Source organism: Mytilus californianus, unplaced genomic scaffold (genome assembly GCF_021869535.1).
Source record: "Mytilus californianus isolate M0D057914Y unplaced genomic scaffold, xbMytCali1.0.p SCAF_4, whole genome shotgun sequence".
NCBI classification, from domain to species: domain Eukaryota; kingdom Metazoa; phylum Mollusca; class Bivalvia; order Mytilida; family Mytilidae; genus Mytilus; species Mytilus californianus.
This window is the reverse complement of record NW_026262690.1, coordinates 63,351,662-63,379,085: the sequence shown is the minus strand read 5'-3', so window position 1 is coordinate 63,379,085 and position 27,424 is coordinate 63,351,662. Positions and strand designations below refer to the sequence as shown.

The 27,424-nt window shown below is 32.4% G+C and overlaps 1 protein-coding gene across 2 annotated transcripts in view; it reads left to right on the top strand.

Annotated features, from left to right (window-relative positions):
* Positions 1–27,424, top strand: part of LOC127698598 (E3 ubiquitin-protein ligase UBR2-like) — an 81,027-nt gene that overhangs the window by 27,753 nt on the left and 25,850 nt on the right. For both annotated transcript variants that reach the window (XM_052202126.1, XM_052202127.1), the window contains exons 13-29: positions 527–608; positions 819–897; positions 1,392–1,497; positions 3,344–3,472; positions 4,299–4,392; positions 8,485–8,571; positions 9,787–9,848; positions 10,242–10,349; positions 11,359–11,424; positions 16,449–16,525; positions 17,521–17,615; positions 17,829–17,953; positions 18,406–18,458; positions 18,949–19,057; positions 19,523–19,571; positions 20,532–20,686; positions 21,955–22,048. In XM_052202126.1, the coding sequence (XP_052058086.1) occupies positions 527–608; positions 819–897; positions 1,392–1,497; positions 3,344–3,472; positions 4,299–4,392; positions 8,485–8,571; positions 9,787–9,848; positions 10,242–10,349; positions 11,359–11,424; positions 16,449–16,525; positions 17,521–17,615; positions 17,829–17,953; positions 18,406–18,458; positions 18,949–19,057; positions 19,523–19,571; positions 20,532–20,686; positions 21,955–22,048 (1,570 nt within the window). The remainder of the gene's footprint in view (positions 1–526; positions 609–818; positions 898–1,391; positions 1,498–3,343; positions 3,473–4,298; positions 4,393–8,484; positions 8,572–9,786; positions 9,849–10,241; positions 10,350–11,358; positions 11,425–16,448; positions 16,526–17,520; positions 17,616–17,828; positions 17,954–18,405; positions 18,459–18,948; positions 19,058–19,522; positions 19,572–20,531; positions 20,687–21,954; positions 22,049–27,424) is intronic.

Here is a 27,424-nt window from a genome sequence, read left to right as displayed (position 1 = left end):
AATTAAGATTGGAGTTGAACGGCCATGCCACATGCCAGATTCAAACGCACAGCCTCCATGTTGACAAGCTAGTGATTGTATTTTGACTACTTAGACCGCTCCCCACTGAGGTCACCCAGACAAAGATAGATCAATATGAACTACATTGCCTACTTAATTGACTTTGATTAAATTTGTACTATATCTTTGTACACTGATAAATATAATGACTAAAGTGAAACAACAGTTGTGGAATCAGGAAGTCATCACACATTTTAAATAATAACATGCAAAAAAGTTACCTATTATTATTTTAGCTCTCATAGTAAAAAATATAATTGAAAAAATATTGAAATCCAACAAAGTTGTTTTGAACATGCAAGTATTTATTCAGTATTAGATGCAAATTAGTCGAGTATAAATGAATTGCATTAGTAAAAGATATAAAATGAATGAATGAGTAACCAGATTGTGTAGGCATGTGGAAAGTTAACTGAAATACACATCAATATGAGGAATGTTAGTTTATTCTTTTTTTTTCTTCCAGGCTAAAATGCTGGTAACTGATCATGACTTGTTAGATGTAATTATAACAACGTTTCTCGGGTTCTGTGAGGAGAAGAAAAACAGTAAGTGTTTTTGTTTGATACCTATTTACTCTTAATGATAAACAAACTTAAAATTTTGAAGTTTGAATCTTGATAAAAGAAAGTTGTATATCTTAGGCGGAGTACATTCACTGTTTGTAATTTTCAGATGTTTATATGAATCCATAGCAAATTGCTTTATAATTAAAATTCAGTTTCACTCACTCAAAATTATTGTCATAATTATTATAGATGATGGAAAGCTGTCCTTTGAAAGGAATGAAAGAAGTACATCCTTCAAACGAGCTTGTTACGTATTGTATGATGTCAAGTAAGTTATATTATTATATGTCAGGGCAAAAGATATGATGCGTTTCAGATGATGAGACTTAAATAGCAATAATGGAAGAATTTTGAAATGAATGTCTTTAGGACATATTAAGGATGTAATATGAATATTAACTCTGCTATGTTTTGGATTGATGTGCCGATCTGGATTTTTAGGTATTACAGTCTGTGGAAATAAATATTGCTCATTATTCACTAACTCTTGATTAATCATTGTGTTTAATTTACTGTTTGAAAGTGTCAGGGTAAATTCTAATTGGTGTTTGTAAAAATATTGGCAAATTTGCTAATTCTTATTGCTAAAGTATAAAAAATTAAAGATTATTTCATATTTGAAAGGTTATGGAACTAGAATAACATTTACACTGAATAAAATTAAGATAATATAAATAAATCTGACCAATCCAATTGAAATTAGATCCTTTAAATAGTTCAAATCGGATATGTCAACATGTTATCTCTTTCCGTCATTTACAGATATGCTTTGATATGTAGACCATCACCAGAAGAATGGAGTGACAAGCTGAGACATAGTTTCCTGAAAGGTTTTAAATCATTTCTTAAGATGCTGAAAATGATGCAGGTAATTTTTTTTGAGGAGCTAAAAAATAATGATTGAACAGTAAGATAGCATATTTGTTTGATAATTTTCATATCTAGACATTTCAGTGTGAATAAAAGGCAAAATGATGTAAACATTGTTGAGACATCAACCCAACAGCAAAAATATACCAGAAAGAGATGTGAATAAAATGCGTTATTTTTTACAAAAAATATAAGTTTTGTTATTTAACAGCACTATAGGGTATATTATAAATTAGAATTTTTAATTAGAACATAAGATAATAACACAATAATGATAATTATTGTATAGCAACAACATATTTCACTCAGAAGGTAACTTATGTTTTTGTGCAATGATATCATATTCCACTAGAGCAAATAAGATTAAAATAAGTGACATCAGTAATAAAACAGTTGGGTTATTGTATGAATACCAAGGGTCCGGAAACGGTCATATTTGCCAGTCATGTCCTAAGATGAAACTATTTGTCCTAAACGAGTAATTGGGATTTAGGACAAATTTTATTTTTTTACAGAAGTAATTTCGGTCATTTCATTGACTCAATGTTTGAAATCGGATTTCTTAATCGCCATTTTGCACTTGTGATCACTTGTTTTTGTTTATAATCCCTTTCCTGTAATAAAACTGCCACTACAGTAGTTTGATGATCCTGAGGGCCCTCCTAATATCTATATCAATGCCTCCGGGAAACCATAGATGTATAAAACATCTATGGGGAAACATTGGCTAATGATCGCTAATCACTTTACCTGTGGTTCTAATTCACACCTGACAGTGATCACAAGCTCAGAATAATATCTTTAAAACATTAAAGTTCCCTGACAAGTGTATTCATTATTTATTTACTTTTCATCAAAGAGAGTCATCAATTCTGTTTAAAAACTTAAATCTAAATTTACGTAGAAAAAAGTATTTTTTCATGAGTAACACATGTGCTTTATTTACTATGTAATACGCATGCGTGAAATTGTCTTTAGCAAATTTAATATTTAATCGTTAAATGCAAATTGATTTCATGCTAAATTAAACGAGTGCAACTATTATCTGTTATATTCAAACACTTTTAAAGGTAATAAAATAAAAAAGCCATAAAAAGCCGGTGATTTCCTGTCAATTTGATAAACAAAACAAATCCCGGAAATGAATCCGGAATTATTCGTACTTTAAAATATCGCAAACTTCCGGTTTTAACTTTTGTCAATCGAAAGAAACGTAAGCAATGTCTGAGAAATTAACCATTTTCATGTTTGAGTCATTAAAATCATTTCAATTTTAGACTGTTGCCTTCCCTAAACTGTCCTTCATGGTAATGGTAAGACATTTACTTAGTAAATGCGATGAAACAGCAATACAAGTTCGTCATGTTCGTTGATGCTATGAATACACCTTATCGCTATTCCCGCTTGACCCGAGAATCTGTCCCGCTCGAACTTTTGACGTCATACAACAATCACTTTTCCATTGTGGCGTCAGACATTTTCTATTATGACGTCAAAATTTTACGGGAACTTGTGTGATGTCCAGTAATGGCGGACAAATAGCGATAAGGTGTATATAGTCAAGTTGATAACGACAATTTGAAAAGGGGCACCAACTTTTCAAACATCTCAAAATGACCGAAATTGTCTGGAAAAATTTCCGGATCCTTGATGAATACTGATGAATATTATCTGATGCAAGATACACAGTATACAAATATACTCTGGACAATATACACCAATATTGATCCAATAACTCTATATTCTTTTAGGACTTTAATAATAGACTCATATACAGCATTAGAAATAATGATTACAGTGTTCTTTAAGAATTGTGCTCATTTTCATTATCTGATTTCATATAGGGTATGGATGGAGTTATGAGACAAGTAGGTGTACATCTGGAGTATGAACCTGAATGGGAAGGGGCATTTAACTTACAACTAAAGCAGGATGATGTTATAACTGAGTTTTTGGAATGGTGTGGAACAGATGTGAGTATAATTCACTTTGTAGCAATTTTATTACTAGTCATTGGCAAAAGCATCACCAGATTTTGGGACTTAAGTTTAGATTCTTTAACAGTTCCACATGGCATATTTTGTATCAAATAGAATAACATAGATTATTCAAATTGAAGACTTCCTGTCAGTTCTGGTCAATCAGTTTGTGAGTTTCCTAATCAGTTTTATGTTGACAAGTCATTCAACTGAAAAGGAAGATGATGGATTGACAAGATATTTGTTGGGAGGAAACATGAAAATCTAAATAATATTTATATTGTATATTAATACTTAAATGTAAATTTTAAAATGAAAAATCCTGATTCTTAGATACTGTGCATATGATGTTTAATTTTTATAACCCCACCGTAGCGGAGGGGGCATTAAGTTTTACTCTTGTCCGTTTGTACGTCCGAACGTCCCAAAATTGGTTTGCGTTCTCAAACTTAAGTTAGCCTCAACCAAATGTTATGAAACTTATACACAATGCTTATTATCACAAAACACAGATCAAGTTTGAATTTTGGTGTCGTCAGTTTTACCATTCTAGAGTTATGCCCCTTTACAAATGGAAAAATTGCTGAATTTTTCATTTCCGCTCTCTAACTTAAGTTTGCCTCAACCAAATGTTATGAATCTTATACACAATGCTTATTACCACAGAACACAGATCAAGTAAGAATTTGGGTAGTATCACTTTTACTGTTCTTGAGTTATTTCCCTTTATAAGGTTATATGCAAGCGGGGGCATCATCTGTGTCCCATAGACACATTCCCCATTTATATGTTTTAACTTAAAAAATTTTGTTGTTTTTAGAGAAAAGTTCTGCTTGAAGCCTTTAAACTCACATTAGAGTTTCTTTTGAAATGCAAAGACAAACCAGCTACAGTGAAACGAGAAGACAAAACAGGTAGTTATATCAGATGTTTAGAGAAAAAAACATAAGCAGTCCTGCACTAAATCCGTTGGATGTGTATTGATTAATACTTAAGATTGGAAGAACATGATTTAGTTATCTGTTGAAATTTGCTTTAAACTAGCTTTCAGTAACTGAGTTCTCTATAAAGATTGATACTTCTTGTCTTGTTTTTATACGACCGCAAAAATTGAAAATTTTTTGGTCGTATATTGGTATGACGTTGGCGTCGTCGTCGTCGTCGTCGTCGTCGTCGTCGTCGCCGGCGTCCGGCGTCGTCCGAAGACACATTGGTTTTCGCACTCTAACTTTAGTTTAAGTGAATGGATCTCCATGAAATTTTACCATAAGGTTCAATACCACGAAAGGAAGGTTGGGATTGATTTTGGGGGTTATGGTACCAACAGTTAAGGAATTAGGGGCCAAAAAGGGGCCAAAAATAAGCATTTTTGTAACTTCCAGACAATAACTTGTGTGTAAGTGTATGGATCTCTCTGACATTGTACCACAAGGTTCCATATCACAAAGGGAAGGCTGTAATTGATTTTGGGGGTAATTGCCTCAAAATTTTAGGAATTAGGGGCCAAAAAAGGGGCAAAAAACAAGCATTTTTCTAGTTTCATGACAATAACTTGTGTGTAAGTGTTTGGATATTTCTGAAATTGTACTACAAGGTTCCATATCACAAAGGGAAAGCTGGAATTGAGTTTGTGGGTAATTGCCCGAAACGTTTAGGAAAAGGGGGCCAAAAAGGGGCCAAAAATAAGCATTTTTCTAGTTTCCAGACAATAACGTGTTCAAGTGTATGGATCTCTCTGAAATTGTACTGCAAGGTACCATACCACAAAGGGAAGGCTGGGATTGAGTTTGGGGGTGATGAATCATAAGGGGGTTCAAAAAATTTGGGGGGGGGGGATTTTTTTTTTTTCTTTTTTTTTCTTATTTTCCTTTTTTTTTTTCTTTTAAAATTTTCCATTTTAAGTTGGTTATTTCTGATTAATATTTAAAAGCAAATAATAATGATATGGTAGGAGATACACACCAAACAGGATGTGTAAATCATTATATAATAAGTATTGTGCAATAGCAAGAAATTTTCAATTGCACAGTATTGCACAATTGCAAGAAATCTTCAATTGCACAGTATTGCGCAATAGCAAGAAATCTTCAATTGCACAGTATTGCGCAATAGCAATAAATATCCAATAGCACAATATTGCGCAATAGCAAGAAATTGTCAATTGTACAGTATTGCACAATAGCAAGAAATATTCAATTGCACAGTATTGTGCAAAAGAAGATACTTCGTATGAATTGCTTATTTCTTGATCAATTTCAATGGGGTTTTATTCTTGAATTCTTGGGGTTCTTTAATATGCTGAATCTAACCAAGTATTAAGTTTTTGGATTTTGGGCCCCGTTTTTAAATTGGTCCACATTGAGGTCCAAAGGGTCCAAAATTTAACTTTGTTTGATTTCATCAAAAATTGAATTATTGGGGTTCTTTGATATGCCGAATCTAACCGTGTATTTAGATTCTTAATTTTTGGTTCCGTTTTCAAATTGGTCTACATTAAGGTCAAAAGGGTCCAAAATTAAACTTAGTTTGATTTTAACAAAAATTGAATTTTTAGGGTTCTTTGATATGCTGAATCTAAACATGTATTTAGATTTTTGATTATGGGCCCAGTTTTCAAGTTGGTCCAAATCGGGGTCCAAAATTAAACTTTGTTTGATTTCAACAAAAATTGAATATATGGGGTTCTTTGATATGCTGAATCTAACCATGTATTTAGATTTTTGATTTTTGGGCCCCATTATCAACTTTGTCCACATTGAGGTCAAAAGGGTCCAAAATTAAACTTTGTTTGATTTCATCAAAAATTGAATTCTTGGGGTTCTTTGATATGCTGAATCTAACCATGTATTTAGATTTTTTATTTGTGGACCCGCTATCAAATTGGTTCATATTGAGGTCAAAAGGGTCCAAAATTAAACTTTGTTTGATTTCATCAAAAATTGAATTATTGGGGTTCTTTGATATGCCAAATCTAACCGTGTATTTAGATTTTTAATTTTGGGTCCCGTTTTTAAATTGGTCTACATTAAGGTCCAAAGGGTCCAAAATTGAACTTAGTTTGATTTTCACAAAAATTGAATTCTTGGGGTTCTTTGATATGCTGAATCTAAACATGTGTTTAGATTTTTGATTATGGGCCCAGTTTTCAAGTTGGTCCAAGTTGGGGTCCAAAATTAAACTTTGTTTGATTTCAACAAAAATTGAATATATGGGGTTCTTTGATATGCTGAATCTAAACATGTATTTAGATTTTAGATTTTTGGCCTAGTTTTCAAGTTGGTCCAAATTGGGGTCCAAAATTAATCTTTGTTTGATTTCAACAAAAATTGAATATATGGGGTTCTTTGATATGCTGAATCTTACCATGTATTTAGATTTTTTATTTGTGGGCCCGCTATCAAATTGGTTCATATTGAGGTCAAAAGGGTCCAAAATTAAACTTTGTTTGATTTCATCAAAAATTGAACTATTGGGGTTCTTTGATATGCCAAATCTAACCGTGTATTTAGATTTTTAATTTTGGGTCCCGTTTTTTAAATTGGTCTACATTAAGGTCCAAAGGGTCCAAAATTAAACTTAGTTTGATTTTAACAAAAATTGAATTTTTGGGGTTCTTTGATATGCTGAATCTAAACATGTGTTTAAATTTTTGATTATGGGACCAGTTTTCAAGTTGGTCCAAGTTGGGGTCCAAAATTAAACTTTGTTTGATTTCAACAAAAATTGAATATATGGGGTTCTTTGATATGCTGAATCTAAACATGTATTTAGATTTTAGATTTTTGGCCCAGTTTTCAAGTTGGTCCAAATTGGGGTCCAAAATTAAACTTTGTTTGATTTCAACAAAAATTGAATATATGGGGTTCTTTGATATACTGAATCTTACCATGTATTTAGATTTTTTATTTTGTGGGCCCGCTATCAAATTGGTTCATATTGAGGTCAAAAGGGTCCAAAATTAAACTTTGTTTGATTTCATCTAAAATTGAATTATTGGGGTTCTTTGATATGCCAAATCTAACCGTGTTTTTAGATTTTTAATTTTGGGTCCCGTTTTTTAAATTGGTCTACATTAAGGTCCAAAGGGTCCAAAATTAAACTTAGTTTGATTTTAACAAAAATTGAATTCTTGGGGTACTTTGATATGCTGAATCTAAACATGTGTTTAGATTTTTGATTATGGGACCAGTTTTCAAGTTTGTCCAAGTTGGGGTCCAAAATTAAACTTTGTTTGATTTCAACAAAAATTGAATATATGGGGTTCTTTGATATGCTGAATCTAACCATGTATTTTGATTTTGGGCATTGGACCATAATAGGTAAATTAAAAAAATTGAAGTTCTTAGGCCACATTCTTTCTGTGTCAGAAACCTATGCTGTGTCAAATATTTAATCACAATCCAAATTCAGAGCTGTATCAAGCTTGAATGTTGTGTCCATACTTGCCCCAACTGTTCAGGGTTCGACCTCTGCGGTCGTATCAAGCTGCGCCCAGCGAAGCATTTTATTATGTTAGTTGTTTTTTGTGCTTTGTATCAATCTTATGAGTTGAGCTATTCCCAACTGAATTTTTACAGGCTTTTATACCTGACTATATGGTATGTGTTTGCTCCTTGTTGAAAGATTACAGAAACTTTTAGTTGCTTACATACAGCTGCTAACATATGGCTTATTTGGACTCTGGTGTGTAGTCGTCTAATTGGCACTCATATCACATTTCTTTATATTTTTTAAAAGTTATTTTGGTTTTTAAGCACACCTTGTTACAGTTTCTCTTTTCTATTTTATGTTTGCCATGAGAAGACATTTTATTAAAACTTATTGTTTTTGTTCAATTGAAATCAAGATACTTAATACTTAGAATTTGACAACTGTTAAGTTATGGCAGTTTCTTGATTTTTTGATAAAATTCAAACATATATAAACTGGTCCATTCAGTTCCAATGATTATCAATTTGTCTATAAATAATATGTGTTTATAATTATTTTTTTTTAATTTATTACAGTTTGTGGACATAAAGTGAAATGTTTGAAGTATGATGTGTCTACCCAACCTGTATCTATTCATCTGCCTTTATCAAGGATCCTAGCAGGTAAATTTAAGTAAAAGTGCATCGGAGAACATACTTTATTTTTTATATATTTCATTATAAACTGTTTTTATATAAACTAGCTTGTAGTTGTATTTGTTGTTTCACATTGTATTTCTGTAAATCGATTTTTTGCAGTCTTATTGTGATTATAATTTCTGTAGTTTTAGTAGAGTGTTTGTCTTGATACTCTGGTAATTGTTTAGTGGTCAGCAAATACTCCTTTTTATGTTAAACAAAACACTCAAGGTCACCGAAGGATGGCCCACTAAATCTAGTTAAAGCCGACACCCTCAAGGTAAGTTATAATATAAAGATAATATAACATATTGAGAATTTTGGAAAATTCACCATTAATGAAAATGACCATTGTAGAGTTAAATACCAGTTCCAAACAAGTTTAGCTTAAAAGGGGTCTCTGTGTGTAAACAAAAACATAGCTCCAGTAAATCATATTGGCTTAAAGCAGACAAGTAACTTAAATAATTAATAGATTTTTAAATAAACACTTAAAATACCTAGATTTTGGCCCTTGAGAGACACTCAGCATACAAAAGGATTTTGAGTTCCTGTATGAGCAAGTCAGCTTGCTACCTTCAGAATGCGGAAGAACCTGCCTGCTCAACAATATGCCAGCTGGGGAATGTGGAGGGAGGGTTCACCAAGAGGGAATGACACATGGCGCCTCATCTGCAGCTGGGGTGTGGAAGGTCTGCATGGGGGTATAGCCTATATATGAGTCGCTCAGACATTTTTTTTCAGTTTAATAGTATGAATGATAGGTCATTTAATTTTATCTATAGAATCGAGTTATAAGTCAACTATATTTTTATGCATCACCTAGGGGCATTATGTGTTTCGGTCTGTGCGTCCGTTCGTTCGTCCGTCCGTCTAGTCTGCTTCAGGTTTAAAGATTTCGGTCAAGGTAGTTTTTGATGAATTTGAAGTCCAATCAACTTGAAACTTAGTACACATGTTCCCTATGATATGATCTTTCTAATTTTAATGCCAAATTTGAGTTTTGACCCTAATCTCATGGTCCACTGAACATAGAAAATGATAGTGTGAGTGGGGCATCTGTGTACTATGGACACATTCTTGTTTTCATTGAAACACTTTTAAGGTTTACATGAATCTCACAGGGTTACCCTGACCTGTATCACACTAAATACTTTTTTGTCAGTTTTTAGATTTTAGTTATTAAGTATTTTATTTCAGGTCTATTTTTACATTTTGGAAAGCTTGGAATTTCATGGAATAGTCCTGAAGTTAACATTGAGGTAAGAGTGTTCTTATGAATAAATTGTGTCTTTGTAAAGTTGTATTAGATAACATAGTAACATTCAAGTATGGTAATAATTAAAGAGACATTAAGTTTCAGCTGATGCAGTAAGGATTGTTCACTTTTAAAAACATTGTGTGTTATTACCATGAATGATTTAATCAATGTGAATAGTGCATATGTTATATATTTCTGGCGGAGTTGGATGAAGTCCAAAACTGGCTTATAGTATGGTTATATTGGGTGGTTTGGCTGGTAGGAAGGGAAAAGTGGGTGCCAACTTTGTGTAATCAGCTTCTCTTACTGTTTTCTGGCCATTTGAGACTTTGACCCCTTTTACTATTAATTTGTTGATTGTATTTTAATAGAAAAATTTTCAAATGTATTACAGCATATAGATATGGCAGAAATTATAGAGCCACCGTTGCGAGTACAAGTGATGATAGCACAAACACAAGCTGGAATGTGGAGAAGGAATGGTTACTCCCTACTAAATCAGGTGAGACAAGGGTATTTTAATTTATTGGCCTACAGATCCACTAATCCATTTTATCACATTTCATGAAAAATTGAATATTGAAGTTTATTGCTTTTTCCCCCCTGACAACAATGCACAATACATTATATCTGAAATAAAGCGTATCTGATTTGTGGCGTTAAATTTAATTTTAATCACATCTTGCCTATACTATGCAGATTTTGAGCTTGACATATTGCATAAGACACTTTTCTATTGTTGAGGATTGTATGTTGACTCTTAACTCTCACTTTTCATTCTGGGACATAATATGGATGTTATATCATTACCCACTTTTATTTATATCAAAATCCTTGTTTATATTACACATCCACCTCTGTATTTGTATTCTACAAATAAAAATCTAGAAATAGCCAATTGCAGCTGATTGGGAAATCTTGTTCACACAAGTAGTTTTTCCAAACAAAACCTATGTCAAAAGTCCATTACAATAAGTTTGTTTTGCTTTTTGTCATCATTCATTAAGATTTTATTTTAAAACATTTTGGATCAGCTGTTTCAAAAATACAATGTATGTCATTGTCATAGACGAAAAAGACATGTTCAAACAGAAAAGACATTTAAGTAAAGTTACAGAAGATGACCAATTATTTGGAGGTTTTCTGTATCAGAGATTGTATGAAAACTGTTAATCCGTTTGGATACACATATTAAAAGAGGGGTTACCTGGCAAAAAGGATGAAATTGATATCACTGATACTGTCTTTCCATTGGACAGGTCTATTTCATCTAGTATGATAATGCACATTATATAAATAAATCTGACATTTTCATTCTTCTGACTCAACTTTTGATAGAACAACGCTTATAACTCACTTACACTTAGCACATTTTTGCCAGTTTATGTCATGTCATTTGTTATTATATATTTTTGTCTTGATTTTTCAATTCTTTATTCTGTTGGTAAAAATCTTTGTTGTATGCAGAATTATTTTTATAATTTCATCATCTTGTATTTAATTGCTTACAGATTTTTTTCTACCACAATGTTAAATGTAGAAGAGAGATGTTCGACAAAGATATAAATATGTTACAGGTATATATTTTACATTATTTATGCTTACAGAATAGTCATAAGTTTGAATGATATAGACTTACTAATAAAAGTTAAGCCCATATAATCTATATTTTAATTTTAAGTTAATACCAACTTGAATGATTCTAAATTAATTTGAAATAAACAGAGCAAATCGTCTTAGTTTTAAAATAGGAAGTTAGCAGTACCTACAATTCAAATGTGTTCATATCTGAAACATGCAAATTTTAAAACAAAGTACTTAAGTACAACTTAAGGTAAAAATACATAACAGTGGTTTAGGGTTCTCTTAAAGGTTTTAAAATCTGTGTATCTACTGTTATAAGAAAGCTCCTCAAATTTTGGTTCACTTGTTTGTCTTTGTACATTAATTATCTTGGATGTGTCGGTCTGTTGTTCTGTTTAATATTTTTTGGTAATTCCTGTTATTATTTTTATGATTTGATTTGATTTTTGATTTTTGGTGTTTTAACGTCACTTTTAAGCACCGCTTTCGGGCTATTTCTTGGCAGCCAGTTTTTGTTGGTGGAGGAAGCCGGAGTGCACGGAGAAAACCACCGACCTTATTATTTTTATTTTTATGTATTTGATATTGAATTAAGTTCCAGGAATTAGCACCCTACCAGTATAGCTCTTTTTTATAAGTCATTACCTGATCCCCTTGGTTTATTTCCAGTTCTGAAAGGGAAGTAATTTGTATAAATATGTTTTGGAGTAGTTTCAGGATTCAGGAAATTGCAGTGCCATTCATTTACATTGCATAATGGCAATTTAATGTTCAAAATAATTATATAACTAGATCAATGATGGTACATTTCTTAAAACTCCAAAGTTTTATGTTATACAACAGTCTCGAGCTATCATTCCTGGTTCTTTGCATAATTGCTTCATAACATCATAATTGTGAAGTATGAATATTTGTGCTAGTCGGTTACTTATTACTGATTCTACTATTTTTGTCTCGCCTGCGACAAAAGTCGCAGTATGAGAGACATAGGTATTACTATTAGGCAGCAGGGCGTAAACTATTTATATAAAGCTTTATATTTCAGAAGGTAAAAGACCTGAATGCTGAATACCTTGTATGCAGATACCTTATGTTACGAAGTTTCCGTCTGGCATATGCCCATTGTCCTTGACCTCATTTTCATGGTTCAGTAACTGCTTCAAAAAAAATTACACTTTTTATACGACCGCAAAAAAATTTTGTGGTCGTATATTGGTATGACGTTGGCGTCGTCGTCGTCGTCGTCGTCGTCGTCGTCCGGCGTCGTCGTCCGAATACACATTGGTTTTCGCACTCTAACTTTAGTTTAAGTAAATGGATCTTTTTGAAATTTGACCATAAGGTTAAATACCACAAAAGGAAGGTTGGGATTGATTTTGGGGGTTATGGTACCAACAGTTAAGGAATTAGGGGCCAAAAAGGGGCCAAAAATAAGCATTTTCTAGTTTCCAGACAATAACTGTGGAACGGTGTATGGATCTCTCTGAAATTATACTACAAGTTTCCATACCACAAAGGGATGGTTAGGATTTGCTTTGGGGGGTTATGGCTCAAACCGTTTAGGAATTAGGGGCAAAAAAGGGGGAAAAACAAGGTTGTCCTGGTTAATGGACAAATACTTTAGTACAAAACATAATTTAAAGCAGTGTAAGGGAGATAAATCAAATACATCATTGAAATTATCTCCCTTACACTGCTTTTAAATTATGTATAAAGTAATGGTTAATGAACAATAAAGATAATTTAAAACAGTGTAAGGGAGGTAATCCAAATACAACGTTTTGGTTACTTCCCTTACACTGCTTTTAAATTATGTTTAAAGAAATGCATATTTATAAAGGAAGACCAGTAAAAATATCTGCAAATGTTGCATCTTTTTTTTTTACAAAAAAATCCATATGAAAGATTTGACACTATATTTTTAATTCTATTATAAAATAGATTAAGTTAGCACTATGGTAAATTTAAATGGGTAATTATGGTTGCCAACTCCATTGGAAATTTGAATTGAGATTATGACCATATCTTGAGGGAAAGAATTTTTTGGGGGAAAAAAAGGGGGGGGGGGGGATAAAAAGAAATTGTGGGGGGGTCAATTTTTCTCATTTCAGATTTCAGAAATTAAAAAAATTATTCTTCAAATATTATTTTTTTTTCAAATTTCAAATATTGAAAAATTTCAAGAAGAAATCTTTAATTGCACAGTATGGCGCATTAGATTTGTAAAATCTTTGATCACATTTATTTATTTGTTATGCCGAATCCAACAGTGTATTTAGATTTTTAATTTTGGGTCCAGTTTTCAAATTGGTCTACCGTACATTAAGGTCCTAAGGGTCCAAAATTAAACTTTGTTTGATTTTAGTAAAAATTGAATATATGATGTTCTTTGATATGCTGAATCTAAACATGTATTTAGATTTTTGATTTTTGGCCCAGTTTTCAAGTTTGTCCAAATTGGGGTCAAAAATTAAACTTTGTTTGATTTCAACAAAAATTGAATATATGGGGTTCCTTGATATGCTGAATCTAACCATGTATTTAGATTTTTTATTTGTGGACCCCGTTATCAAATTGGTTCATATTGAGGTCAAAAGGGTCCAATTTAAACTTTGTTTGATTTCATCTAAAATTGAATTATTGGGGTTCTTTGATATTCCAATTCTAACCGTGTATTTAGATTTTTAATTTTGGGTCCGTCCTGTTTTTTTAAATTGGTCTACATTAAGGTCCAAAGGGTCCAAAATTAAACTTAGTTTGATTTTAACAAAAATTGAATTCTTGGGGTTCTTTGATATGCTGAATCTAAATATTGTGTTTAGATTTTTGATTATGGGCCCAGTTTTCAAGTTGGTCCAAGATAGGGTCCAGTATTTAAACTTTGTTTGATTTCAACAAAAATTGAATATATGGGGTTCTTTGATATGCTGAATCTAAACATGTATTTAGATTTTTGATTAAGGGCCCAGTTTTCAAGTTGGTCCAAATTAGGGTCCAAAATTAAACTTTGTTTGATTTCAACAAAAATTGAATATATGATGTTCTTTGATATGCTGAATCTAACCATGTATTTAGATTTTTTATTTGTAGGCCCCGCTATCAAATTGGTTCATATTGAGGTCAAAAGGGTCCAAAATTAAACTTTGTTTGATTTCATCAAAAATTGAATTATTGGGGTTCTTTGATATGCCAAATCTAACCGTGTTTTTAGATTTTTAATTTGGGTCCCGTTTTTTAAATTGGTCTTCATTGAGGTCCAAAGGGTCCAAAATTAAACTTAGTTTGATTTTAACAAAAATTGAATTCTTGGGGTTCTTTGATATGCTGAATCTAAACATGTGTTTAGATTTTTGATTATGGGCCCAGTTTTCAAGTTGGTCCAAGTTGGGGTCCAAAATTAAACTTTGTTTGATTTCAACAAAAATTGAATATATGGGGTTCTTTGATATGCTGAATCTTACCATAAATTTAGATTTTTTATTTGTGGGCCCCGCTATCAAATTGGTTCATATTGAGGTCAAAAGGGTCCAAAATTAAACTTTGTTTGATTTCATCAAAAAATGAATTATTGGGGTTCTTTGATATTCCAAATCTAACCGTGTATTTAGATTTTTAATTTTAAGTCCCGTTTTTTAAATTGGTCTACATTAAGGTCCAAAGGGTCCAAAATTAAACTTAGTTTGATTTTAGCAAAAATTGAATTCTTGGGGTTATTTGATATGCTGAATCTAAACATGTGTTTAGATTTTTGATTATGGGCCCAGTTTTCAAGTTTGTCCAAGTTGGGGTCCAAAATTAAACTTTGTTTGATTTTAACAAAAATTGAATATATGGGGTTCTTTGATATGCTGAATCTAACCTTGTATTTTGATTTTGGACATTGGACCATAATAGGTAAATTAAAAAAATTCAAGTTCTTAGACCACATTCTTTCTGTGTCAGAAACCTATGCTGTGTCAAATATTTAATAACAATCCAAATTCAGAGCTGTATCAAGCTTGAATGTTGTGTCCATACTTGCCCCAACTGTTCAGGGTTCGACCTCTGCGGTCGTATCAAGCTGCGCCCCAGCGAAGCATTTTATTTTGTCATATGAATTTCTCACTTATTATGAGTAATAGGATAACTATGTTTGGTATATGGGTTCCTTGCAGCATCTACAAGTCCGTCCGTCAACTGGCCTCGACCTCAATTCATGGATCAGTATCAAGGTTAAAGTTACGTCATTAGGTCCATTTCTCAGATACTACAAGCAGTAGGTCAACTATATGTGGTGTATAGAATGATTGTAAGAGGTACATGTCAGACTGGCAGGTTTCATCTGACCTTGACCTCATTTTCATGGTTCATAGGTCATTGTTAATTTTTTGTGTTTTGGTCTGTTTTACAAGACCATAAGCAATAGGTCAACTTCATTTGGTGTATGGAATGATTGTAAGGTGAAATTGTCTCTCAAGTCGATATCATCTGACCTTGACCTCATTTTCATGGTTCATTAAGTTTTTGTGTTTTGGTCTGTTTTTCAAGTACTATTAGCAATAGGTCAACTTATTTGGTTTATGGAATGATTGTAAGGTGTTCATGTCTGTCTAGCAGGGTTCATCTGACCTTGACCTCATTTTCATGGTTCATTAGTCAATGTTAAGTTTTTTGTGTTTTGGTCTGTTTTTCAATTACCATAAGCAATTGGTCAACTATATTTGGTGTATTGAATAACTGTAAGGTGTACATGTCTGTGTGACATTTTTTATCTGACCTTGACCTCATTTTCATTGATCTTTAGAAATGATAAGTTTATATGATACTTGTAGTAAAACCTTTATCTTTAAGACTTTCAATATAAAATCAATGGTCAGTAAAACAGGCAAGACATTTCAGCGTGTGCACTCTTGTTAACTTAAACCTAACAGAGGGAAGTGGGGAAAAAGATGTTTTAGTGTAAAAAAAATCCTAAATTTCAGGTTAATTGATTGATGTACATTGATATCTTAAAGTTATGACATTATTTTATTTACAGATTGGAGCTGGTATTATGGACAACAATGAATTTCTTATACACCTTTTGAATAAATATAATCTTCTGTTTTGGGTAAAGTAAGTATAACATACTGTGATTAATTGAATTTCAACAGATAACATTTTCATAGTTTGAGGAATGTTAAGAATATTGTTGCCTTTCTTTTCGTTTTAACATTTTACCTTTTAGGAATGACAGTACTATAGTTGAAGATATGCTGCCATCAATTGGGATTTGCAGTCACAAATGCTGATTTTCCTGGTGACGCACACACAAAAAAACAGCAACTCTTCAACTACAGTACTGCTAATCTTCTCTAATGCATTACCAAAAGAAATAATACATTACAGCCTTAAAAAAGTATAAATTTAAGATAATAAGTATTTGCAAGACTTAATGATGGATTTTGGTGCATAAACGTCATTGCAAAACATAATCTTATACAAATGAAACTTTCAAATTAAAGCTTATTCCGTTACTTGTAAGTTTCTTATTTGGATTTTATCTTTTTAAAAATGGTGTTTTTGTGGAAGGTGTTGTTTATAATTTTTGTTAAGTTTTATTTTATTTATCAAACATTTATGGATTCCAGCAATTCAATGTTATGCCTATTGTGGATTTGATGGTAAATTTTAGCCAATGAAAAAAACTGTCACATAAGTATTGAATTAGAATATATTTTGTAAGGTACTTTGACAATATAAACTTGCAATGCTTGGTGCAGTTAAAACCTAATTGGCATATATGAACTAATGTTTTAAATTTTGCTTCTCTATTGATTTTGCCTTCCAAACAGCTTACATTGGTACAGTTAAATCAGTATTGAAACTTTTTCCAAAAGTTGGGTTTTCTGAAATTGTGATTAGATGCAGTTTCAGTACAGTTTAGGTAGTTATATTCAAAGTAATCTAAGATAATTCTTTACATATGTATTTAGTCAAAACTGCCATGTGTTTGATACAGCATGCAGCTTTTTTCCTAGAAAAAGAAAGTAGAATTTAAAGTTGTTCATTTATAGTATTCTCAAAGGACATTAGAACTGAAACTTTAGGCAAGATTTCTATACTTTCAGACCGGAATATGACACACCTTCAGGGCAGGATGACATGGTTAGACAGACTGTTACATTAGCTGAAGAATTCCTCACTTTACTCATAACAATAATAAGTAAGTTATCAGTGCACTGTTAAAGTACTTTTTTTCCCATGGATAGTCATGCACTATTAGAAAAAAATTAGTTCCTTGTCAAGTTGTGTTGTAAATGAGTTGTTAACTGACAGCTAGATTTTATGTGGTTGCAAGAATTTCATAAAAATGTATATCTGATATTGATAAAGGCATAATACAATGGGCACCTACATGAAATTTTTTTCTGTTAAGGTGAACGTTTTGTGCTTGGCATAGGAACAATGGACGAACAGGATATAACAAAAAGGGAGATAATTCACCAACTTTGTATAGCACCTATGTCTTATAGTGAACTTACCAAAGGATTGCCTGTAAATGTGAGTTGTAATCATTTAAAACTAATATTCAGTTAGAAAAAATATTCTGATGTTATTTCATCTTAAGGGGTGACATCTTGTTTATGCTATCTGCATGTGATGTTTGATGAACAAAATTTGATGTAAATTCACTCTACTTAATACTAAATCCAAAACTGAACTTAAAAGTTAACTGTTTTAAGAATGATTTGTGGAATGTAACACTTTTTAAATTGAAATGATTTAAATGACTTAAAATTGTTGCATGAACACATTATACTTTGTTTGCTCTTACTCAAATATCTCAATTTGTTTTGTAGTACAGGGTTAACTTGTTCAGGATTTGAACCCATGACTTCATACACTTGAGCTATTTCACCAGATTTTATTAAAAATTTCCATAAAATCAATTTTGTACAAAATAAATACTTATAAAAAGGTAATTGTACTCATGATTTTTGTATTTATCACAGAGTAACCATGAGACAGGAATTGAGGAGGTCATAAATGATGTTGCTGTTTTCAAGTAAGTCTGCTTTAACATAAAAATATTAAATTACATACAGCCAGATAAGATAAAAGCATAAAACACTAAAATATCAAATTTCATTCAGACAGATATGATAGATGCTCTAAACATAAAAAATATTGGATTGAATAGTAACAGACAAAATAAAACATGAAAATAATCTATTTACAAAACAGACATAAAGTAAAAGATAAAATTAATCCAATTACATACAGAAAGATTAAATAAAATGATGTTTAATAGATGCAAAATAAAACACTTCTTCAACATTATCTGTGTTAGACATCTAACATTATCACTTATAAAAATACTTTGCAACAGATGTATATAACTTATGAACATTTAAGTGACTTACCATTAGCCATTAGCCTTGCCATTTAAGTTGATTGATAAAGATAGCAGAGATATTACCTGAAAATGTATCGATAAACTCCTTCTTAGTTAAGCTGAAAGGCTACAGCTAACACTTTTTTAATTCACATTATAGAAAACCTGGTACAACAATGGGAGGAAAAGGAATATTTGAGTTAAAACCAGAGTTTTACTTGGAATACAACCCATTTTTCCTCCATTATAGTAGAACTGAACAGTCTAAGGTATGATTAAAGTCTTGACATAAAATTTATAGAGCTAGTTCAAATATTTCCTTTGATTGTGTGTGGATTTTTTTTAATTGGAGCATATCAACAGGAATTATTCCAAAGTCCTAAACAAAAATGTTTTTCTTGAATGTTGATAACCATTTATAATTCTACCTAGATTTTACATTCCATTGAAAACCTCTAACCTCATGATATATATTTGTTGAATTTTAAAGTTAATATGAAAGATGATAGAAAAAAAATGTTAAATTGCATATGTATTACCATAATCATGGTTTTTATAAATGTTTAGGCTGAGATTAAGTAAAAGCAGCATGTTTTTGTGCACCATATTTTCAAGAATATAAATATTATTTAGAGTGTCCTTAAAAAAAAAACTTACATTGTAATACAAATAATGTAAAATAAGTTCACATTAACATTGTGCTGACTGATATTGAGCTTTATTATTTCTTACAGTCTGAAGAAGCTCAGATGAAAAGGAAGAAAGATGCAAAAGAAGATCATGGTAAGCCTTTATGCTGATAGATATTATAGAAAGATCCTTGATTCAAGAAAGTGGGTATTTTCAGATGTTTTCTAAGCGAAGTGTTAAGACACAAAAAAAAACCAAACTTTTCAGGTTTTTTTTCAAAGATCAAGTTTTTCTCAATAGATCTTTTAGGTCAAAACATGTCCAGAATGCAAACCTTTAGATATTGTTTATGAGTAATCTGATCTTGACAATTGAATTTGAAATGGTTATTAACATAACAGAAATTGGGAATGTACAGAGGAGATCATACAGTCAACTAGTGAATGTACAAACAAGTTGTTGTAACACCATATTGGGAATGCACAAATAAATAAGTTTGTACACATTTAATGGTGAATGTACTGCTCCATATCCTAAGTTCCCCTTTGATTTGATTTATGATACTTCATGTGAGTATCTAACACTTCCAGAATATTAACCACAGCCAAAAATATCTGAATCTCTATTTTTCAGGTCAATCTTCTATTGTATCCCTTCTCATTTCTTCTTTTTCCAAAATAAAATTTATTTCGAAAAATAAAAAGATAAATAGACTGTGATCTTATGAGATGGTTTCCATATGAAAGGTATCTAAGTTTATCTTATATTGGAGTGTTGAGATCATCAGTTCTGCTTAACCATTTCCTCAGCTGTCAGTACCTCATTATATCCCTGCTTCGAAATGTGAGGAGAGGGCAACATTGTGATCATTGTGTAAGTGTCTTTTTGTTCACTTCAATAAATAATGCCACTGTGTACCTTTTATAATATTTTTTTAAACAATACCACTCATTTGTGCCATCACAGGTTGATTACAGTAGGTATATACTAAGTATAGAATTAAATAACACAGTTGCCATTCCAAGTGCCACCTGTGGTTACATCATTGTTTGAGACACTTGTTAGATTTTTATGTGTAAATGTTATACATTGAATATAATTTGTTTATTAAAGCATTGCCACCCCCAGTGCCACCAAAGGTTACACCAATGTTTGAGCCACTTGTTGGGTTGTTGCAGTGTGACATTATGGTACATATTATGCATCTCATTCTACAAAGAACGGTGGCAGTTAGGTCAAGGTCATGGTCAGAAGCTCAGGTTGATAGAGTAAGTATGTGAAAGTCAATATATGGCTTACCTGTAAATCTCAGTTATTAAGACTAAACTTTTGTAGATCATACATCATACAAATTTCAATTTATTGAGTATGTCAGACATTAGGACAATCATGTTTGAGGTAGTATACTAGTATGTAGAAATAATGTTAGGTCACGGACAATTAACATTTTCTGGTGTTTTTTTTTTAACAGTCTGGGTAATAATGTAAAAATATTGTTAGGTCAAGGATAACTAATGTTTTTTTTTTCAATCTGAATATAAATGTAAAAATTCTGTTAGGTCACTGATAATTAACACTACTTATTTTTAACAACCTTGGTATAAAGGTAAAAATACCCTTCTAATTATAGTGAAATCCTCATCACAATGTCTACTTTGCCAGGTTTGCTCATCATTTGTTTCTTTAGTCATTTTTACTATTATATTATTTCAGTATACCCATTTAAGGGATGCTTAAACATACATTAGACTTAGGAAAGGCACTTTTAAATCTCAACTATGGGTGGGCGTTAAAGACTTTTGTACAGTGAAAATGTAAGAGGAATTCTAAAATTGCCACTATAAATGTTTACCCCAGTTTCATAGTGCCTTTCCTGAGTACGATATACCAGTATGTGTTATTGGAACGTCATAAGTTAATTGTTTGATGAATTATGTGCTAAGTAGATATAAGAAGATGTGGTATGAGTGCCAATGAGACAACTCTCCATCCAAGTCAAAATTTATAAAAGTAAACCATTATAGGTCAAAGTACGGTCTTCAACACGGAGCCTTGGCTCTTACCGAACAGTAAGCTATAAAGGGCCTCAAAAAGTACTAGTGTAAAACCATTCAAACGGGAAAACCAACGGTCTAATCTATATAAAAAACGAGAAACGCTTATGAACCACATCAACAAATGACAACTACTGAACATCAGATTCCTGACTTAGGACAGGTGCAAACAATTGCAGCAGGTTTAAATGTTTTAATGGTACCAAACCTTCACCCTTATCTGAAACAATAGTGTAACATCACAACATAGAAAGACACACTATAAAATATCAACTGAAATGGCTTAACTCAATCAAAGGACATATTAACACCAGTGAACATACACTGAACGAATAAATTTGATCTATGATACAATGTAAATACAAAATAAATAAGCTAAGGGAAGAATAATAAAAGTAACATGTTATACCGCTGTGAAATGTTAAATAATTTAAGAAAAACAATAATAAGAGCTGTTTGAATTTTGTTTCAATATTTTACAGGTTTTGCATTTAATAGGACTTGCCCTGCATGAACAGAGAAGAGCAACAATGGAAGGAAATCATAATTTTGACTTCCTTGCCAGAGCATTGAAAGGTAAACAATAAAAGAAACAGTTTAGCTGTTTTCATCTCTACTTAATAATGACCAAGTACTTAAGTTCTAAAATTGAAATTTTCTATGTTTTCCTTTGGTTCATACAAACTTTACAAAAATGAAATTATATCTCAACTCTAAAAGTGGGGCTATATTGCAATGACCTTGTCTGTCCCTTTGTTCATCCAACAAATATTTTTATTTTTTGCGGTCATATATTGGTATGACGTTGGTGTCGTCGTTGTCATCCGAAGACACATTGGTTTTTGCACTCTAACTTTAGTTTAAGTGAATGGATCTCTATGAAATTTTACCATAAGGTTCAATACCACAAACGGAAGGTTGGGATTGATTTTTGGGGTTATGGTACCAACAGTTAAGGAATTTTGGGCCCAAAAGGGGCCAAAAATAAGCATTTTTGTAACTTCCAGACATATCTTGTGTGTTAGTGTATGGATCTCTCTGACATTGTACCACAAGGTTCCATATCACAAAGGGAATGCTGGGATTGATTTTGAGGGTAATTGCCTAAAAATTTTCGGAATAAGGGGCAAAAAAAGGGGCAAAAAACAAATATTATTCTAGTGTCATGACAATAACTTGTGTGTAAGTGTATGGATCTTTCTGAAATTGTACTACAAGGTTCCATATCACAAAGGGAAAGCTGGAATTGAGTTTGGGGGTAATTGCCCAAAACGTTTAGGAATAAGGGGCCAAAAAGGGGCTAAAAATAAGCATTTTTCTAGTTTCCAGACAATAACTTGTGTTCAAGTGCATGGATCTCTCTGAAATTGTACTGCAAGGTACCATATCACAAAGGGAAGGCTGGGATTAATTTTGGAGGTAATTGCCTCAAAATTTTAGGAATTGGGGGCAAAAAAGGGGCAAAAAACAAGCATTTTTCTAGTTTCATGACAATAACTTGTGTGTAAGTGTATGGAACTTTATGAAATTGTACTACAAGGTTCCATATCATAAAGGGAAAGCTGGGTTTGAGTTTGGGGGTAATTGCCCTAAATGTTTAGGAATTTGGGGCCAAAAAGGGGCCTAAAAACAAGCATTTTTCTAGCTTCCAGACAATAACTTGTGTTCAAGTGTATGGATCTCTCTGAAATTGTACTGCAAGGTACCATACCTCAAAGGGAAGGCTGGGATTGAGTTCGGGGGTGATGAATCATAAGGGGGTTCTAAAAATTTGAGGGGGGGGGATATTTTTCTTTTTTTTTTTCTTTAAAATTTTCCATTTTAAATTGGTTATTTCTGATTTATATATATAAAAGCAAATAATGATGATATGGTTTGAATAGGTATATTAAAATTTTAAAGTTCTTAGACCACATTCATTCTGTGTCAGAAACCTATGCTGTGTCAAATATTTAATCACAATCCAAATTCAGAGCTGTATCAAGCTTGAATGTTGTGTCCATACTTGCCCCAACTGTTCAGGGTTCGACCTCTGCGGTCATATCAAGCTGCACCCAGCGGAGCATTTTATTGTCAAAAGCTACTCAACAAGAATGCATTCATGTTTTGTCAGGAGGTCAATAGTAATGAGTTGTATAAACTTGTGTGTGATTTTTATACGACCGCAAAAAATTTTGGGGTCGTATATTGCTATCACGTCGTCAACGTCATCGTCGTCCGAAGACATTTGGTTTCAAGACAATAACTTTATTTAAGTGTATGGATCTCTATGAAATTAAAGCTAAAGGTTCAATACCACAAAAGGAAGGTTGGGAATGTTTTTGGGGGTGATGGTCCCAACTGTTTAGGAATTAGGGGCCAAAAAGGGGCCCAAAACAAGCATTTTTATACGACCGCAAAAAAATTTTTGTGGTCGTATATTGGTATGACGTTGGCGTCGTCGTCGTCGTCGTCGTCCGGCGTCGTCGTCCGAATACACATTAGTTTTCGCACTCTAACTTTAGTTTAAGTGAATGAATCTCAATGAAATTTTACCATAAGGTTCAATACCACAAAAGGAAGGTGGGGATTGATTTTGGGGGTATTGGTACCCACAGTTAAGGAATTAGGGGCCAAAAAGGGGCCAAAAATAAGCATTTTTGTAACTTCCAGACATAACTTGTGTGTAAGTGTATGGATCTCTCTGACATTGTACCACAAGGTTCCATATCACAAAGGGAATGCTGGGATTGATTTTGGGGGTAATTGCCTCCAAATTTTAGGAATAAGGGGCCAAAAAGGGGCAAAAAACAAGCATTTTTCTAGTTTCATGACAATAACTTGTGTGTAAGTGTATGGATCTCTCTGAAATTGTATCACAAGGTTCCATATCACAAAGGGAATGCTGGGATTGATTTTGGGGGTAATTGCCTCCATATTTTAGGAATTAGGGACCAAAAAGGGGCGAAAAACAAGCATTTTTCTAGTTTCATGACAATAACTTGTGTGTAAGTGTATGGATCTTTATGAAATTGTACTACAAGGTTCCATATCACAAAGGGAAAGCTGGAATTGAGTTTGGGGGTAATTGCCCAAAAAGTTTAGGAATAAGGGGCCAAAAAGGGGCAAAAAATAAGCATTTTTCTAGTTTGCAGACAATAACTTGTGTTCAAATGTATGGATCTCTCTGAAATTGTACTGCAAGGTACCATACCTCAAAGGGAAGGCTGGGATTGATTTTTTGGGGTAATTCCCTCAAAATTTTAGTAATTAGGGGCCATAAAAGGGCAAAAAACAAGCATTTTTCTAGTTTCAGGACAATAACTTGTGTGTAAGTGTATGGATCTTTATGAAATTGTACTGCAAGGTTCCATATCACAAAGGGAAAGCTTGGTTTGAGTTTGGGGGTAATTGCCCTAAACGTTTAGGAATTTGGGGCCAAAAAGGGGCCAAAAAACAAGCATTTTTCTAGTTTCAAGACAATAACTTGTGTTCAAGTGTATGGATCTCTCTGAAATTGTACTGCAAGGTACCATACCACAAAGGGAAAGCTGGGATTGAGTTTGGGCCAATGGGGTGATGAATCATAAGGGGGTTCAAAAAAATTTGGGGGATTTTTTTTTATTTTTTTCATACATGTAAACCTCCCGACGGGAGTACAATAATCCCGTTTTTCAGGGGTCTCCTCCCGACGGGAGTACAATAATCCCGTTTTCAGGGGTCTCCTCCCGACCTCGCGTTGAAGAGAAAAAAATCCTGTGTATGAAATCTGCCCAACATATCATCTCAGACATCTGGTGTAACTGACATCACCTGAAGTTATATTTTACCTGTAAATCAATTAACATGCATAATTATATGGCTTCACTTGTCAGCTTGGGTGTCAAACATACTGGTAATCAACGATTTTTACCTCAGGCTAACTGCCGTTGTGTAATAAAAACTTTGTGTATTTATTGGGTTACTTCCCCTGATTTATCCTGTTTTAAGTTACTTTCCTTTAAATAATGTAAATTTTTAAAAGAATATAAATAAAATATAAATTGAACAAATAATCATAATAGGATGGTAATTAAATGATTTTAAATGTCTTAGGACAAATCAAAAAATAATAATTTGAAAATTATTTGAGGGTTCTATACTTTCTTTCAAGGCTTAAATTGAATTCATATAATAACTATGACCCATGTTACAAATTTAAATGAGTTTCTGATTATTCAAATAAAATCTAACTGCAAATGCAGATAGGTAAACAAATGATCTGATGCAATGTTTGTCCTATAGAATCATGATATAAAAGATATGAATTGAAAAATTTAAAGAACATACTAAAAAAAAAGAATCTTAGATTGAACATGTAGAATATTAAGATAAAGAAACTTTATAAGTACAAGGGTACTATAAACATAATACATAATACATTCGGATTGAAAGTTGAAGAAAACACACTTTAAAAGACAATTTTTACAGCACACGGTTACATTTACGACAAACTTTATGTCGATTAAAAACCTCCTGATCTGAGTCCTAATCTCCTGACCAAAATTTTCCAATCTCCTGATCTGAGTTTCAGTCCATCACATGTATGTTTTTTTCTTTAAAATTTTCCATTTTAAATTGGTTATTTCTGATGTATATATAAAAGCAAATAATAACGATATGGTTTGAATAGGTAAATTAAAAAATTTTAAGTTCTTAGACCACTTTCATTCTGTGTGAGAAACCTATGCTGTGTCAAATATTTAATTACAATCCAAATTCAGTGCTGTATCAAGCTTGAATGTTGTGTCCATACTTGCCCCAACTGTTCAGGGTTCGACCTCTGCGGTCGTATCAAGCTGCGCCCCAGCGGAGCATTTTATTCTAGTTTATAACTTGTGTATAAGTATTTTGATTGCTCTGAAATTGTACGGTACCACAAGGTTCAATACCACAAGTAGAAGGTTGGGATTCATTTTGGGGGTAATTACCCAAACTGTTCATGAATTAGGGGCCAAAAAGGGTCTAAAACAAGCATTTTTATAGTTTTCAGACAATAACTTGTGTTTAAGTGTATGGATGTCTCTTAAATTGTATCACATTTTACAAAAAGAAAATGTCTTCAAATGTTATTTTTTTGGAGGGGGGGTGAGCAATTTTTCTTTCGTCAAAATTTAAAGAAATTGTCAATTGTATATAGTCTGAAAACAGATTTACTAAGTATTACGTAACAGCACAGTGCATTGCACAACAGCAAGAAATCTTCAATTGAATATAAATTCAAATCATGTAACCAATTTCAAGTTCTTTGACTACATTTATTCTGTGTCAGAAACCTATAATGTGTCAAATATTTAATTACAATCCAAATTCAGACCTGTATCAAGCTTGAATATTGTGTCCATTTTTGCCCCAACTGTTCAGGGTTGGACCTCTGCAGTCGTATCCAGCTGCGCTCGGCGAAGCAGTTTATTGTATCTGTCAGAGATCTACTTCCTTTTTTCCAATACTTTGAATTACTTATGCTTAGCGTGACAACACATACAATCTAGTTCTATTTCGTTTTAGGGAGACTCCCAAATTTCAACTGAACCCCCCAGACATAAGACATGTATCGACATGTATCTAAAGAGGTCAAGCTCTCCTTCATTGAACAAAATCCCACACAAACATGAAATTGTATATTATAGCTATTATTATAAGTTTTCACATAGATATTCCTTTTGAAGCTTTAAGATATAGTATTTACAATTTGTAATCGAAGTGCCAGTGTTTCACTCTAGATAATTGGTAGATTTAAAATTTGCATATAAAGTCATCTGAACTTGACCTTTATGGGATGTCTTCAGATCTTAAACAAAATTAACAGAACAAAGTGATAGATAATTTAAATCAGACTGGTCAGCACATATTCTATTTCAAATATTGAAAGTATGTGTAAAGTGTTACATTCTTTGAGAGAAGCATAAGAAAAATCATAATTCAGGTGCTTTT